Source organism: Vanellus vanellus, assembly GCF_965231255.1.
Source record: "Vanellus vanellus genome assembly, chromosome: Z".
In the NCBI taxonomy this organism is placed as follows: domain Eukaryota; kingdom Metazoa; phylum Chordata; class Aves; order Charadriiformes; family Charadriidae; genus Vanellus; species Vanellus vanellus.
This window is the reverse complement of record NC_138908.1, coordinates 43531025-43548168: the sequence shown is the minus strand read 5'-3', so window position 1 is coordinate 43548168 and position 17144 is coordinate 43531025. Positions and strand designations below refer to the sequence as shown.

Here is a 17144-nt window from a genome sequence, read left to right as displayed (position 1 = left end):
AGTCTATTTATCTACACTGCAGTAAAAAGGTGCCACAATAGGTAGACAGGTAGACTGCAGCATGGGCCATTTTTCACTTTTCCCAAATTTTATCAAGGTAAGTTAGCTCCTCTTTAGGCTGGGGATTTCTCTACTGCATTGCTCAGGGGAGAGATCGATCCTTGGAAGAGGACTCTTTCTCTTCTACCACCAATCCACACATACTTTGTAGTATCACTGTACAAGTTAGCCGACTTCAAAATTGCTATGCTTATTGCTAGGTGGTTTCAATTTTGTAATCAGTTGGAAGGAAACAGTCATTGCAGAGGTTAAGCTGCTTTAAAACAAGCCTCCAGAGATTTAACATTTTTTTAACCACTGAAACAGTCCTAAAACTTCACAAAGAAATACTACTTCATTTGGGCCCTTACTGAAGCCTTGAGAAGATAATGAAACCATTCTCAGATCACTTTGTTCTCATCATTCCTGCATTTATATGAAGAGGTGAGTAAGTTGCGTTATGAACCTCCTTTGTTTACAACCTCTGCTGCTCTTCACCATGCTCAGATAAGTGCTTCTTCAGATCTTCAGGGTTTTGAACTAATTAGGAAAAAAGAAAAAGATACAGAAATATCTTCAAGAGGCAGAAGTGATGGTTCATCTAAAACACAGCAGGAGAAATTTTGAAAGGACTGTTTAGTACTGTATAGTTTAGTAAAGCTAGACATACTGTCCCCACCACATGTTAAACAGTAGGTAGCTTCAGCAATGCTATACAGAAAACAGGTCACGCTGTCAACATGAGGGAAAGCTCAAAAGACAAACAGAAATTAGCTAGCTATATCTGCTACAGGATAGCATCCAAAATATCATCTTAAAATTTTCAACATGGTACTTAAGACAAAACTTTTTTTTTTCTTTTTTACCATTTTCAATCCCTGCAAGTGCTGCTTGCTTTTCTGTTTCTGATTCAGCTTCGTTCTCATCTAAATTGTAATCAACATCCTTGTCCTGGTTCAGTACTTCGTGTTCCTGTTTGTCTGGAAAAACATTAAAATTAAATAGTTTTATGCTATACCATAAGCTCAACTGCACATGAAACAGTTACTGTCACAATCTTCCACAGAATTTACTTTGCTGCTCAATAAATTGCTGTTTAGAGTAGATTTTCATACTAATTTTCCTTTTGAACTGTTAAATTTTAGAACAGCTTTTGCTGTGTCTTGTCTAAAGAGCTAGATAAAAGACAGAATCTTTTGGGATTTGGAAAGTGTAATAAAATTCAGCCACCACTCAGATGCACAGAAAGAAAAAGCATTAAACAATTTCAGAATACATTAAAGGACAGCCTAAGGAAGAGTAAAACCTGAAACCAATGCTGAAAGCTTGATTGTGGTATTGCTTTTAAATGTATTACTACCAGTGCTAATTCCCTCTTTCTTGTTTTAAGTTTGTCCAACAGGCAGAAAGCTGTGAATACAGCGTATTAAAAAAAAAAAAAAAAAAAAAAGTATTTTAAGTGCTAACTTGACACAAAAGTGCTTTTCTGTAAAAGATTTTCTTCACCCAATCATTAATTAATCTCAAACAACTTTTATTGACTTTCTTAAGATTTCTTTATATAGAGAGCTCAGAATTAAGTGGAAACATTATTTCTGATTACTAAACTACTACCATTATTTTTCAGTTAACCAGCCAGAAAAAAACATAATGGCATAGAGATATAAGCATACTCCAGTTAAGAGAGATCGGAGTCTCTGGTTCTGAATGTTCTTAAGCCAAGCCCTCAAATCAGTAACTGGCTTAGAAACAGGCTTGAAAATGTTTAGCCTTATATGTTGTCCATGTTCAGACCACCACATCAAATAGATTTTTACAGTTACAGACCTAGAGGTCTCAAACTTTTAAAATAAACTTACTTTTATTAAAAGAGAGAGGATGCTGAGAAGATGTAGAAGAAATCTTTTTCTACCTTAGGCTCCTTTGGCTACAAGGAACCTATGCAGTAAGGTATGGTACTTTTGTTGAACAATCAAGCCTGAAGAACATCCTGCCAGTCTTTCTAGCTCACAGAAACTCTGACCTTTCACAGGCTACATGGCAGAGTTTTTTCTTGCAGTAACTGCTGGATGATTTTTTTAACCTAATCTTTCTGCTATTTCCATTAAAATGGAAGCAGTTTAGGTAACTTGTATTCACATCTCTGTGGGGGACAGCCTGCTCTGGCCAGCATCTTTTTGGAGCAGTTGGCAAAATACTATTTTAGCCATGCAGATGAGATTATTTATCCCTGCCAAGTGTTCAACAGTGTTAACACCATTACCCATGATTCTATGAATGCGTTTACTAGAAAAGCATAAACAGCATTTTTTGTGGGCATCAATTCCTGGTCTGACTGCCCTAAATCCTCTTGATTACTCTGGGCCACTGGGTCCACCTGAGACCGAGTTCCTCAAGACACAGAAGGTTGTCTAGGTTCTGGTCAAGTTTAGGCGTAACGTCAATACTCTGCTACTCGGTGCTGTGGAGACGCGTGGTTCAGGGTCACATGTCATAGATGCCAGAAACAGGCACCTTTGCAACATCGATCTGCAGTTTTGCAGACTCACAATAAGAAACTTTAGATACCTCAAGTCTTAATCGAGTTTTAGTCACGCTAGCTTATTCTGAAATATGGATAACTAGCATTTACACACTGACACTGTAAAAAGACTATCTGCAAAACATCAATACTAGTATCTCTCTACTTATCAATGCTTTGGATAGTTAACATTTCATGCTTTTCAAATGCATTGTATTCTTATAAAGCCTCACTACCAAAAGGTTTTGGGGCTAATTTCCCCAAATACCTTGTACAGCCAATGGACAGAGAGACAGGAAGGCTGCTATGGTGATGCAGAAGAACTCAGTCTGGTAGCTCCATGCTGCACAAGCAGAAGCCTTCGTCTTTACCCACAGACTGTAGAAGACTGCTGGGAACTGACTAACCTTTTACATTTCACACTAACCTTTACGAAACCTTACACTAAGCCTGGCCAGCTGCCACCACTGTTGCAGAAATCACGCCCTCTTCCACACTTTGATTTCATTACTGTTCTTAACAATACGTGACATGCTACCAACCAGCCTTTCCAGGGGGCGAGTCATCCTGCTTAGCGTCATAATTTACCAGCTGCTCCCTCTCAATTTCCTCACTGGCAGCCTGCTCTGCTGCCGGCTGTAACGCATCTTGCCCAGCTACATTTTTTTCATCTTCAGGTGGATTCAGCTCCTTCTCTAACTCAGGCAGCATCTCCTTATAACCTGCAGCAGCCTTGAGTGAATCCTGTGGGGTTTTCAGTTGACTAGAAAGCTTCTCCTCTGCTGTCTTAGGCTCCTGTTTTCTGATGTCAGCTAGGCCGTTTATTCTTTCTGTAAACAATAAAAACAATTCTGTGTAAAAAAACTAATGCCTTTCAGTGGTGGCTCAAGTTAAAAACCTTTAATAAATACTGCTTTATCTATCTTCCTCATTCAATTCTTGTTTTTTCTCTGAAAGAACATCTTTCAACCACATCATTTTCAAAGACAAAAAGACGACAACCCATGTTTTTCCTACTGGGAACAGCTAAAGGATGAAACATGGTTTACTGTCAACAGATTCACTCTTCTACCTACTTAAAATTTTGATATGTGCAGTTAACAAATGGGCGGGTGAAACAGAGAAGTTTAAATAAAAATTGCAGTGCCCTAAATAAGCATTGGGTTTCTGTCTGTTACATTTTGTTAATGACAAAACTGATGTGGTGTTCAAAAGTAGCTCAGGACAAAGCAGTCACATGGGCAGATTTGCAAGTAAATCAAGGCTTTTTTTATTTTTAAATATAAAGAGGAAATGCAGGAGGGCTATTATTTTTAGCAGATATTACCGTATCTTTTTTCCTGTGTATCTGTATCTTTAACTAAACAAAAAATCATGATAAAATTTGCCTGAATGAACTATATATAGATGTTGTCTTCAGTTGCTAGCTCTCTAAAATGAGTTGCATGCTCCCAGGATTTTAATTTAAGACAGCATGTAAGTATTATTAAATAGGAAATTGAATTTTTATCACACATAGTACTACACGAGACTGATGCATGAGGATATGTCCATTCAAATTAATAGTTTCTGGGAGTTTAGTGCCAAAAGCAACCATTAGGTTAACTAATCTGATCTCCTGCGTATCATATCTGGTACTTGCATTTTGCTCAGTGACAACACATGGGAATCATGGATGTGTGTTTGTTTAAAGCCTACCTTTCGGCTATTCCCTAGGGAGGGATAGCAGGCTAAATGTGTCAAACTTCCTAAGAAAGCAAATTTTAAATGTGCTTGAAAATCATTGCTTCCAAAAGCAGGGTATTTTCTCCATATTAAATGAGGAATATGACCCCAGAATTGTAAATATTCGTATTTTCCTTTACATGCAACATGTCAATTACAACAAAAACAGACCAGTAGAAATACTAGTAATAAAAATGCTTGAATAGATATTATACCTCTCCACAGCTGAAAAAATTGTTAAAGTTCAGTCTACTGGTGTTGCTTTTTCCATCTTAATCTTGTGTACAATAATGCTTTTGAAATGTTCAATTAAATTGCAAACGTTCTTCACCTGTTGCTAGTGAGACAGTGATTTCCATCTCACCTTTAGCCTGCAGCGGGTCTATCTTTTTTACTGTAGGTACTGCTTTAGGTACATCTTCATTGGGTTTCTGCTGTTCCAAGTCAGCCTGCTTGAACTCCGTTTGCTTCAAGGCTGGCAGTTGAATATTGACCTATAAAGTGAATGTACGCAGATAAGCATTGGTCTATATAACTACTCCTGGATTCGGGAAGGGAAGTGGAAGTTAGATAAGAATTCGGGGGGGGGGGAGGAGGGGGAGGAACCCTAACACACTTGGAAATAATTTGGACTGAAATTTTTATTGGTGATGGAAGTACTATACAATCTCGAACATGCAGTGATATTTCTATATAACAGCGCAACACATCAGGAGAATTTACACACCTCCTTTAATCTATCTGCAGCTAACAATGAGGTTACTGTTCTTGGTTAGTGTTTCACAAGAAAACACTACCTGTTATTGTCTGAGGGTCACAGAACCGTAACACCACACACTTCTCCACAGTTGCCCCGCTACCATGCCAGGGTCAGTGGAACCAAAAAAACCCAGATGGTATTAACTACTGTTAGTAATCTACAGGGGCAGGTAAACTGAGTTTAATTAAGCAAGACTGTATAGAACTGGTCTAAAACTATATTGAATGCAGGATTAAAAGAAGAAAAACATAAATCAATCAGCTAGACATCAGTATCTGTTTAACGTGATGGAGATACTTAAGAATGCATTAAATACTGGTACTAGAATGCTCTCCACATCTAACCAGCTTAAAGATTAATAGATAAGATGTACATCACCTTGAAGATCTTCCAATTTAGCAATTAAAATTCTATACACAACTTTTACTTATATTATTGTTAAATTGGCTGAGAGCTGTGTCAATTCAGTTCACAAAAACACTGAACATGAAATGTGCCTGGAAACCGTGCTGCACTATACCAGCTTTGGTGCCGAAAACTGGACTGTTACGAAAATGTTTGTTCTATGGGGTGTTTTCGTCTGGGTTTTGTTTTGTTTAAAGAAAATCAAAAGAGGCAGAGAAAGAACAAGCATACAGACATTTAGAGATATAAACCTTTTTACACCCAATACTATACAAATGAATGAGAAACCTTATGGTACAGGAAATCATACAGCCAACAAAGTCTTCTGTTGCAATTGTTGATAAGCCTGTAGCTACCTGTTGTTCTAAGCAGGTTAATGCAACAGTAGGTTGCCCCATGTTCACACAGTCATTTGGAAAAATATCTGCAGAAAAAAGTGGTTAAATAACCAAGAAGCCAAAGTCGTAGAGGATTTGTAGGATATTATTACTTGGCTGTTTTGAAAATGTTTAAGCTCAGTGAAAGCCAGGCAGAACTAAAGACCTTGTTGGGTCAACACCATGGAGTCCAACATCAACAACACATAATCTAGCATCAACTCTTATGAAAGTTTGAGAAGCAAGTATTACCACAGAATATTTGGTTATTGCAGTAAGGATATTCAGAAGAACTCCATCTTCCTTCAGTCATTAAAACAAAAATGCTGTATTTAAAAATGTTTCTGTTTTATAAATAATTTGGTCTCTCAAGGTCACTCTCTATAGTAGAAATCACCAGAAACTGAACATAAGACCATTTTTCACTTTATGCTGAGCATGAATTCTTCTGTAAAAAATCTGAGCCTGCACCTAATAACAAGAACTTACCTCTTAATTAAACATGCAAAAGCCCTTAACTTATATTATTGTAAATTTCTAGCTCAGTAATTTTTAATGACAGTGTCATATAAATTAAAAGGATGTATGCTGAATTTTTTTTAATTTGAAGTGATTGGATAAAAAGATAGCAGTTGGAACATGTTGTATATTCCTCAACTGAGAAGTATACATCGTTCCTTAAAATACAGAGCTGCAAGAAAAGCTGTATACTTACTAATCAACCAACACTCTGTTTTCTTTCCCCGTTTTATTTTAACGCTGACTTTTCCATTACATAAGCATCTGCATCTTACAAACAGGAATTATTCCAGCTAAAAAGTCAGGCTAAAAACCTAGATTTCCTCAGGGTCACCTTGCACTAATCATAAATAACTCAGCTTTTGCACAAGTAAAAAGTTGCAATCCTTCGGTAAACAAACAACTGATAAGGTTACAGCTTGACATAAGAAACACTGTCACAGATATTAGGGAAGACAAGCAGACAGAATTTATTTAGGCTGTAGTTATATTAGTGGTTATCTCATCTGGGACCATCCTATCTATAGATCAAAAGGAGAACAGATAACCTGTTCTGCCTAACCTACTGCCTGCTTTGAGTTAAGATTGCCTCCAGCTATGGGACTTGTTTCAGGAGACTGAAATTATCCTGCAAAGGGACTTCAGCCAAACTCCTCAGGTTCCTTCTGGAATGATTTCCCTTCCAAACTGGAAATGGTACAAATAAAAAACCCAAACCATGAAACAAAACAAAAATCAGCATCTGGTGAAAGTAACTGTAATGAAAATCTGCTGCAAAGCCACACTAGAAATTATGCTGACCACCTCTCTAGTATGGTCTTTCCCACATCAACTTTCCAAGTAGTATTTTACAACTTGACATTACACAAGATACGTTTGTTTGAGAAACAAATGTAATATCTCCAAACGATGGGCTTTTTATGTACCTATTACTATATATTTACTATTACTATTATTACTTTTCACTTACTTATTTGACACTGTTGATGTTTATTGACAAACAAGACTTTCACTTTTTTCTTTTTTTAAGGGATACCTGGCTAGCATTTCCTGTCTCCAATGCTGCATTCATCATGCAGCTGTCACACAGTGCAGGTTCCCAGCGTAAAAGGTCACAAACTTCAGCAGCTCTCTCTCCCACCACTTTACGTGAAGGACTGGACACAGACTGGAACCATTACCTGAACACCTAGGGGTCTCGGGGCAGATGTTTCAGCCATATCCTCCCACCCGTGTCCAGCTATCTGCAAAACCCAGCTTCAATCCTGGTTGCTTTACCCTTTCCACTTCTGAAGTCATCAAATTGTTTCTTCTAGTAGCCTTTTCTTAGCCTTAGAAATATATATATATGCCCTTAGAAAAGGGCATATACCACCAAACCCCTGCTGCCTTTGCAATGAGCATTGGCCACCCAGGTATGGGGGAAAGTCCCCCATTTCAATCGGATGTAAAAAAAAATGTAACATCTGTAACTGGTTCTTATAGTCCTGAAGAAAGGGCTACTTTGGTACGTAGAAATAAATCAGTTGTCTTCTCACCCAGGATCTTCACGGTGTGTTTCCAGGGTCATCTGTATGAAGCTTAAACAATCCAGTCCTATCCCCGAGCAAATCCTGCTTCACTGAAGAAGCATCAATAATTCATACACCAAGACAACAGGATGATCTGAAATTTCCTTTTCTCGGGATTTCCTCCCACCCTCAGCACCTCAGGGAAGAAAGAGTCAGCTGGCATGCAGACACCCTATGCAGCAAGCTTGCCCTATCCTAGCGAGCCTTCTCATGTCACCTACAGCAATGCCTTTTGTGGTTCTCTGACTCAGAATATCCAAAAGCAAACAGCTAACACATTTGATCTTCCCCTCATTCCCACAGGAAAAGGCTGACGTTAGGATTTCTGTGAAAATTCATAGCTGATGACTGAAGACCCTTGGACTACAATATCACATTCAGGGCTTGCTACTACTCTGACATGATTCACAATTTATCCTCACCTTTAACAGATATCCTCAATGCACAAAGCAACTATGTCCTTTAAGAAAGTCAAAAGTAGCTGTGAACCAAAGCTCAGCACTGTAAGTATTCTTTTATGGGCTCCACACCACTCCCAGCATCAGCTCTCAAATTCTGCCCATCTCAGAGACACAGTGACTTGGGGTCTCCTGCAGGACCTCTGCCTGTTCTGACCTTGGAATCACTCCATTTTCCATAGATCAGAAACATTCAACAAATGTGAAGGAAAGCAGCGCAAAACTTAGTAAGGTGGGCTAATGTTAGTTGGAGATAGCAGAAAGGTGGAAAAACGCTTCAGAATTCCAAAGAAAAAGATTTTTAAGAGATTACCCAAACCATACCTGGCTTTTTTTTTTTGAGTCTTCTGAGAAGTCTTTGTTTTCTTTGATTTGTGGTACATCGCTACCCTTTTTGGTAAGCTCATCTATCCTTTCTTCACATTGTTCTTTCAATTCTTTCATCTGGTTGATGCACTGTGACCTGGAGAACACATGAACAAGTGAGCAGTTGTTAACATTTGTCCACACTCTTCTAAAGTGTTCTTTTGTAAAATGAATTATTCCTTTTTTTCTTTTTTCTTTTTTTTCATTTTATTATTTTCTTAGTTCTATTATCTGTGCTTACATTTGAGAAGTCAGCAGGAAAAAACGGAGTGTTAACCTAAGTCCTAAGGACAAACTCATGGTGCAGGCAATCCAAGTCCTACTGGAAGAAGCAATTTGAACTGCTTTTGTTAGACCAGTTTAACAAGGTACATGAATTTTCTTGTCTTCCACTAACCAGTCAGTTTCAGTTAAGTCAAAATCAATTTTCACCCTTGAAGCATTTCTAGTATAACAGACATGCGTATTTGTTTATGCATGCACTCACAGTCTTACACTTCTTTGGGCTGCAAATACCAAACCAATCATCAGACTTTTTACAGGTAGCAAAATTCCCAAAGAATCTGCTGCATAACAAAGCTCCTAGGAATCAAAATGCCTCAGTCCAGAGGCTTCTGTTTCCCTCTGGTCGCTGCAGGGGTAGAAGGGTCAGCGGTGCCAGTCAGCCTTTGCTAAACGAGCTCTACCGCAAGCAGACAGCACGGGCACAGAGTGCACCAAGGGGATCTCGGTAAGTTGGCTGCTGAGGAACATGCACTCCTTTTGCACACAATACCAGTAAGCTCAACACAACTCCTGCTGACTTCTGCATGGAAAACACTAAGATTCTCACCCACAAAAAAAAAAAAAGGTAAGATGAACCTTCAAGACTTGTGCATGAGAAAAAACAATGATTTTTGTGCCTTCTAAGTTCAAAAGTTTGGTTTTATTCCACACAAACAACCAATTTTTATTACTGTCTTCTACTGTGCAAGATCCCATTGTTTAAAAACAGTGATTTACAACGTGTGCAGTTAAAAAAAGGCATTGGACTTCTGTCATCTTTTTGTCAGATTTTCAATTATACAATAATACTCTTTCTTCATTCCTCTACTGGGCAAAGTGTACTTGACACATAAGGTGCGAAACCTTCATCTACACAACTCCAACTCAGAGGCAGAAACAGTGGCGTAGCACCAAAGCAGGTCTAACGCCCCCTCCTGCCAAGGCCTAATAAAGATGAAGCAACATGTTGGTTTACTCCTAACATTGAGGGGAGGAAGGCAGACAGATAAAAAGCAACATTTTGAGTCTTTCTAATAACATTTGGTTTTTCTAGGTCCATAATCACATTGGAAAAAGGTTGTTCATTAGCATTTAAAATGACAGCATTTAGTAAGAGCAATGTATATTTCTACAGCTACCAGAATGCAACGCACAGTAATGTAACTTACTACAACAGTGAAATATTAATGTTCTGACATCCCCCCTAAAGGTACGCAACAAGCAACATTCAAAAATCCATTTATATATGTTCTGATAGAATTGCGTGAATGCTACAGGGTGCCCAAGCTGCAAATCATTCCATGAAAATTTGAACTCCAAGTTTGTTTTCTGAACGTGCATAGCTACAAAAAAATCCAGAAATAGAAAAGGAACACTTATTCAGCAAAACTAGCAAAGACAGCCCAGCTCCTTGACTGAGATAACTGCTTTTATGGACTCCCATGGAGAAACTGCAGGAAATAGTGCTAGCATGTGGCTGAATTATCATGCCTGTCTCTACATCTACCCTGACACAAGGAAACCCATCTTCACCACCATAACTTGTTTAGCTCTTCACCTTGAGGCAGCCTTGACCCTGGAGCTGCACCCTCCGGATCCAACCTTCTTCTGTTAAACAAAGAGGGATTCCTTACAGTACACTTCCACAAGCCGGGATACTCTGTCAGTGATTTCCTCAACTGAGCTGTACTTGAAAACATTTCACCAGACATGGGCAACAAACCTGAGTTTTCAGAAACTGGATTCACTATGTTTGCCTTGTATCGCTTCCCTGCACACGTGTATCAGTCCAGTGCTTCAAGGATGTACCTCTCATGTAGAGCATGACTGTACAGCACATCCATACACCTACAGATCCATTTATTCTTTCTTGTTCTCAGCCTTACAAGGAAGACGCTGGCAAACAGATACTATAACTAGCCAAGAATTATCAACCGAGGTCCAGGAGTCCCAGCTGTCATTTAACTAAACAGCAAAGAGATGGTGCTTAACATTCATGGTACACAACAAACTTGGAGGGAAAATGTACCTTAACAAACACGTAAGTGAAACGTGGCTTAATAAAAAGTTGGTACAAACTTAAGTCCCCAACTTCCTTCTACTTTCCTGTTAAAAGCCCTAAATTATTAGAACTCGACTAATACAATCCAACAGGGTCATCACTATGAAATGACCAATAACGCCCCAAAAAGAGTACACAACCAACTGGTATTCAGCAAGTATCCCAAAAGCACTAATACTAACCCTTAATTCTTAAGCTGGGGGGGGGGGGGGGAGTATTTCAAGTTTGGCCTGCAGAATTCAAGTTCTTTAATTGCCTTGTTGAGCTTTTAGTCATAATTCCTACAAAATTTGGCTAAACAGTGGCTGCTGGAAAAATACTTCTCACTACAGCAATATTATTACTGATGGAAAATCATTATGAGAACATGCAAACAGCAAATTCTGTTGGTTTTCTATATCTATGCAGCAGAGGGAAGATACAATAGGATGTGAAGACAGGTAGAGAAAACAACAACATTATTGAAGAGAAAGAACCCAGGAGAAAATCCTAGAAATACCAGAAATGTGTAATTAGTGTAAGGATACTGCTAAGCACTTGTGTTCAGTTATCCATGCCTTATAATTCAGTGGGAAATCTCAACAAAAAAACATGACTAGGTATGAACTGTAATGCAGAACATATGGCTCTGACCATAACTGTGCCAGAAATTTTCTGAGACCTCTGGCAGCACAATGAGCTACAGCTTCTCATTGGGTATTCCCATAAACTTCTTCAGAGTTTAGCCTCTTTGTGTTTCAATTTTCCTCCCAACTCTTAAGTGAGAATACTGCTACCTTTCATTTCCTTCAAGGGAAGGAACATTAAGAAGTTTGGGAGAAGTCTGTGGATACTGAGATGCCAAGCATTGCAAGATCTATGCTCTTCTCCAAGACCAAATGTAATCAATTTTGGAAGATGCATCAGGTGTCACTTTCTCCTTAAAACTGTACATTTACTAACAGTGCTACAGCTATCACAAGAATAATCTGGGTTACAACCAAGACACCTATAACTCCTGAAGCCATCTTTTAGAAAGAACATACTTACAGGTCATATGAAAACTTCCTCTGAAGGTTAGTCTGGTTCTTCTGAAACCAGTAAACATCCAGCTGTAGCTTTCCATATTCTGTCTGTAACTCTTTCACGTGTTCTGACCAAAACAGGATTAAAACATATATTAAAATATATACCTACACATATTACAACAGAAGTATCAAACAACAGATCAATAGTAAGCATGCTAACTCCATCCATCATGCTCACTAAATTTTGTATATAAATGCATAGAGAATTGTTGAATTCATTCATCAAAGATGCACAGGATTGGGTAAGAATAGTCTTTCAGCCTAACACATTAACAAAAACGGTGTAACATAAATTTCTGACCTCCTTTTCTTCATAAGGAATACTCTAACTTGTTTGCAAACCCTTGCTCTGCTAGGCTTCAGCCCAGGAAATCTTTAAGACTACGAAATATTACTCAGAACATAGTACAAAATGGCATTCATGTTTATTAGCCATGAAAAGACAAGCTTACAATGCTCCTCCGAATAACATGCAATTTCCAGTCATGTTCCCCAAAGATAGAGACATCTATGATTTAGCTTTTTCTTCCCAGTAGAAAACTCTGCGTGAGGGCACCAGAAGAAAGCACCACAACATATTTACCTGTTTACGGAACTTATGATCCATTCCCCATACTTCCTGAGAAATAAATTGCTAAGAACAATTTTGAAGCACCAACACGAATAGAAATGAATTAGACCAAGTTTTCTTACTTAATCCAGGAGTTTCTAAATTCCCCTCATGCTAAAACACGTAAGCCAAACACCTCAAGGAGAAATGCAACAATACATTGCAAAAGGTAGAATATATAAAATAAAAAAAAATAATATAATAAAAATACACACAGAAAACAGTTTTATCCATATTATTTTATATCATAAGGGTCAGGAGTCCTACATCAAGCGCAACATGGACAAATCCTTTTACCATTGAGGCAGATTAGTCTGACATTTCACTGAACTGGAACTATGCAGATGCAGGATCTAAGTCACTGCAGCTCCTGCACCATCCCCATGACTTGAATAAAGGCAGCATTCTCAGAAGTCACCAGAAAAATGCAAGTCTTAAAAACAGGAGGCTTGAAAACCAGTATGAGAGAGAAACAGAGGGGTATTTTGACATACCTCGTAAGTTCTGGATCAATCGTTCATTTACTGTGATGTTACTCATCAGCATTGCCTGGAAGGACCAAAACAGAAAACAATGTTTTAATTCCAAATGACCATTAATATTATAAACACCACCAACCATATTACTTGTTACAAGATCTTTTCTTTGTGAAGTGCTGGGTTACAGCCAAACACAAAAGCTTTTAGCTGCTCTAGAGATCTACTATTAAGAACAAACACTCGTTTTAGCCCAGATTTCCCAGTAAGCAGGGGGGTGGGGGAGAAGATGTCACTGCACTTAAATAAAAAGAGGAGGAATATAAGGAGTCCGCTGCTAAAACTGCCTGCTGCTTTATTCTGGCTTAATGTCACGATTGCAGTCACAGTCTGATTTACTGTATTTATCCTTTGAAGAAAGAATACAGCATAGCACAGCTCGCTATCAACCACCCTCTCACCAGGGAATCAATACACCTGCATGCAGGCAAGCAAGGATAGCTATGAAAGCATTAGTCATAAAGCATAAAGGAACACTACAAAAGCAACGTGAAACCCTTGCGTTGTACCACTGTTCTAACTATACTCTCCCTCGCTTTGATAGGAAAGCGCTGGAGTGACCTTCTGCCATTCCCTCACTTTGCCCTCTCTCTCATTCTGAAGAGGGAGTCAACATAGGAAAATATTTTGTCCGTTCCTTCACCAATCCCCCTCTACCAACCCATACATACACATGCCCCAAAACACCTGAATATTGACAGAACTAAGGCAAGTCTAAAGGAAATTAATTCCTGTGAGCCAGATGAACTCAGATTCATATTTAGCATTAAGAAAGTCTGGTGCAGAAGAGTCTTAAGACTACAAAAAGATGAGATCCTTCAGAAATTATCTAGTCCAATCTTAGGAGCTTATTGTTCATGCTTCAGCTCCCATTTCCTCGTTATCCCTCTCCCAGGAGACCCCACTGTTCTGCAGAGGTCCCAGATCAGGATACACACAGTTTCCTAAGTGTCTGCTCAAGTACTGATGTGTTCATAAGTCCACACCACTTTAATGCAAAGAAGTAACTGCATCCATTCTGTTTGCTCAAGTCATCCTGACAACACTGTCAGTGCCTTTTTTCACAAAGGCTACAGTAATAAGCGCTGCTTCATTAGGGAAAGCAATGGGTTTAATCAGTCTGAGTGGGATAGCACATAGAGGGGTAGATTTGTCTTCTGTTGACCCTTTAAAGGGTAACAGTTCAAAGAGGCAGTTGTTTTCAACCCAATAAAAGAAATATTCCTACACTATTCTACACATATAGCCAGTCAGCGAACACCACTGTGAAACCTCAAGAGCAAAGGCCTTGCTCCTTTGTTAAAAAGGAAAAAATAAAGATTAACAACATATACATAATATTGTTTAATACCTCTCCCTCTCCTTTCTCATAGGACAGGGAATAAAAGGGTCTGGACTTGTTTTTTCATTTTCAGTCGTTGACTGCAGAAAGGAAGTTAATGATTTGATGGAAACGCTAAGTTTTGCTAATGCACAAGCAACATAATCAGGTTGTTCCATGATTATCATCTTCATATAAACACAGAATCATAAAATGGTTTAGGTTGGAAGGGACCTTAAAGATCATCTAGTTCCAATCCCCCTGCCATGGGCAGGAACACCTCCCACTAGACCAGGCTGCTCAAAGACCCATCCAGCCTGGCCTTGAACAGCTCCAGGGATGGGGCACCTATAATTTCTCTGGGCAACCTGTGCCAGTACCTCACCACCCTCAGAGTGAAAAATTTCTTCCTGATCTCTAATCCAAATCTACCCTCCTTTAGTTTGAAGCCATTATCCCTCATTCTATCACTACATGCCCGTGCAAAAAATCTCTCTTCAGCTTTCCCATAGGGCCCCCTTAGGTACTGCAACACCGCTTGAAGCCTTCTCTTCTCCAGGCTGAACAATCCCAACTCTCTCAGCCTGTTCTCACAGGAGAGGTGCTCCAGCCCTCCTATCATCTTTGTGGCCCTCCTCTGGACCCGCTCCAACAGGTCCATGTCCTTGTGCTGTGGACTCCAAAGATGGACACAATACTCTGGGTGTCGTTTCATGAGAGTGGAGTAGAGGGGCAGAATCACCTCCATCGACCTGCTGGCCACATTTCTTTTGATGCAGCCCTGGATACGGTTGGCTTTCTGGGCTGCGAGCACACATTGCTAGCTCATGTTGAGTTTCTCATCAACCAACATCCCCAGGTCCTTCTTCTGAGGGCTGCTCTCAATCCATTCTCCACCCAGCCTGTATTTGTGCTTGGGATTGTCCCACCCACATGCAAGACCTTGCACTTGGACTTGCTGAATTTCATGAGGTTTGCACAGGCCCACCTCTCAAGCCTGTACAGGTCTCTCTGGATGGCATCCCTTTGCTCCAGCATGTCGACCACACCACACAGCTTGGTGTCATCGGCAAACTTGCTGAGGGTGCACTCAATCCCACTGTCCATGTCACCAACAAATATGTGAAACAGCACCTGTCCCAGTATCGACCCCTGAGGGACATCACTCGTCACTGGTTTCCACCTCCAGGTTTTCCGGCATTGGCCATTACCAGAAACCATTAATGGACTAGAACAATCTGCATGATATGGCAACTCTGTGTTCCTACAGTTTGTTTTGTTGTGGTGGTGTTTTGGTTTAGGGTTTTTTTTTGTTTTTTTTTTTTGTTTGTTTGTTTGTTTGTTTGTTGTTTTTTTCTCCTTAAAATGAAACTCCCAAATACCAGGGCTCATTTGACAGTAAAACAGACAAGTGTTAAATGTTTTGTACATTAGGACAATAATAACTGTGACTAGCTGAAATGAATAAAATGATTTGCCATGTGAAAAACACTCCTTAAATCACAACAGGGGGAAAAAAAAAAAGGGGGTCCGTTGGTCTTTCTGGATTGTATATAAAACTTCCTTTTGGCAATGCCACACCTAGGTCCCTGAATTTGTGAGTAAGAGGCCAGGAAAAAATACTGAAAATCTAGTTAGCTAGTTAACTTGAGCGGGAAATACTTTTTAATAATTCACAGTGCGGCGTTCCAACTGCCAGCTTCCAATATGACTCTACCAATACCACCAGGTTTTCCATTCCACCTCCTGTCATCCAAGTGTTAACTAGTCTTCACCTCATGGCTGTGAATTAGGCAGACATTATTTTCTTCTGGGGTTTTATGCAGGGCAAGAAAGCAAACTGCTGGGAAGTACTCAGCAAACACATGCCAAAACTGAGTTCTAGGAAGAAACTCACATTTTAAATCTCCTTCAGCCCAAAAAACAATACCTATGAACCCTAGGAGTGAGAATCCAGCTTTTGGAAACTCACTGCATCACCACATCAAAATCTGATCTTCTGTGAGAGAGTAACTCTGTAACACAGAATGAGCTGGTTATTTTTGCAAACATTTCTTGCAGAGAAGTCGCTGTGACTATCACAGAGAAAAAGCCAGTCTCCTGATTGGAGTCAAAGCTGGGAACTGCAGGTCTTCAGAAATCAAAAATCGAAAGCTACACTGCTACTAGCAGTGATGGAAAAATATTGCTCCAGCTAGACAGCAAATTTTTTAAATGACAACTGTCAGAGAAGTACTTAAGAAACACAAAATTTAAAGTTATTGTTTAAAAAAACCCCAAAACATACCTGCAAGGAAGCTTTGAGATAATTTATTTCAAAGGATATGTTTTGAGCACATATTCTGAACTATGTATGTGCATTTGATCCAATTAATGCCTTACACAGTAGCCTCCATAAACCTATTCCTTGGAGGCATTACTACACTAAACTCCTTCAGCATTTCCTACCATTTTAAATCAAGCTAACCCAAGCACACTGAACTGACATACGCTCTTTCTAACACTGACTGCATGTGATGTCTATAAAAGCATAATGAGACAGT

At 39.3% G+C, this 17144-nt stretch overlaps 1 protein-coding gene across 1 annotated transcript in view; it reads right to left on the bottom strand.

Annotated features, from left to right (window-relative positions):
• Positions 1–464: 464 nt before the first annotated feature.
• The window catches only part of GOLM1 (golgi membrane protein 1), a 31837-nt gene continuing 15157 nt past the window's right edge, over positions 465–17144 (bottom strand). Inside the window, exons 4-10 of the mRNA XM_082497102.1 lie at positions 13239–13293; positions 12097–12199; positions 8700–8838; positions 4650–4779; positions 3103–3390; positions 906–1019; positions 465–579 (exon numbers count right to left, since the gene is read on the bottom strand). Coding sequence (XP_082353228.1) covers positions 515–579; positions 906–1019; positions 3103–3390; positions 4650–4779; positions 8700–8838; positions 12097–12199; positions 13239–13293 — 894 coding nt within the window. The 3' untranslated portion in view covers positions 465–514. The remainder of the gene's footprint in view (positions 580–905; positions 1020–3102; positions 3391–4649; positions 4780–8699; positions 8839–12096; positions 12200–13238; positions 13294–17144) is intronic.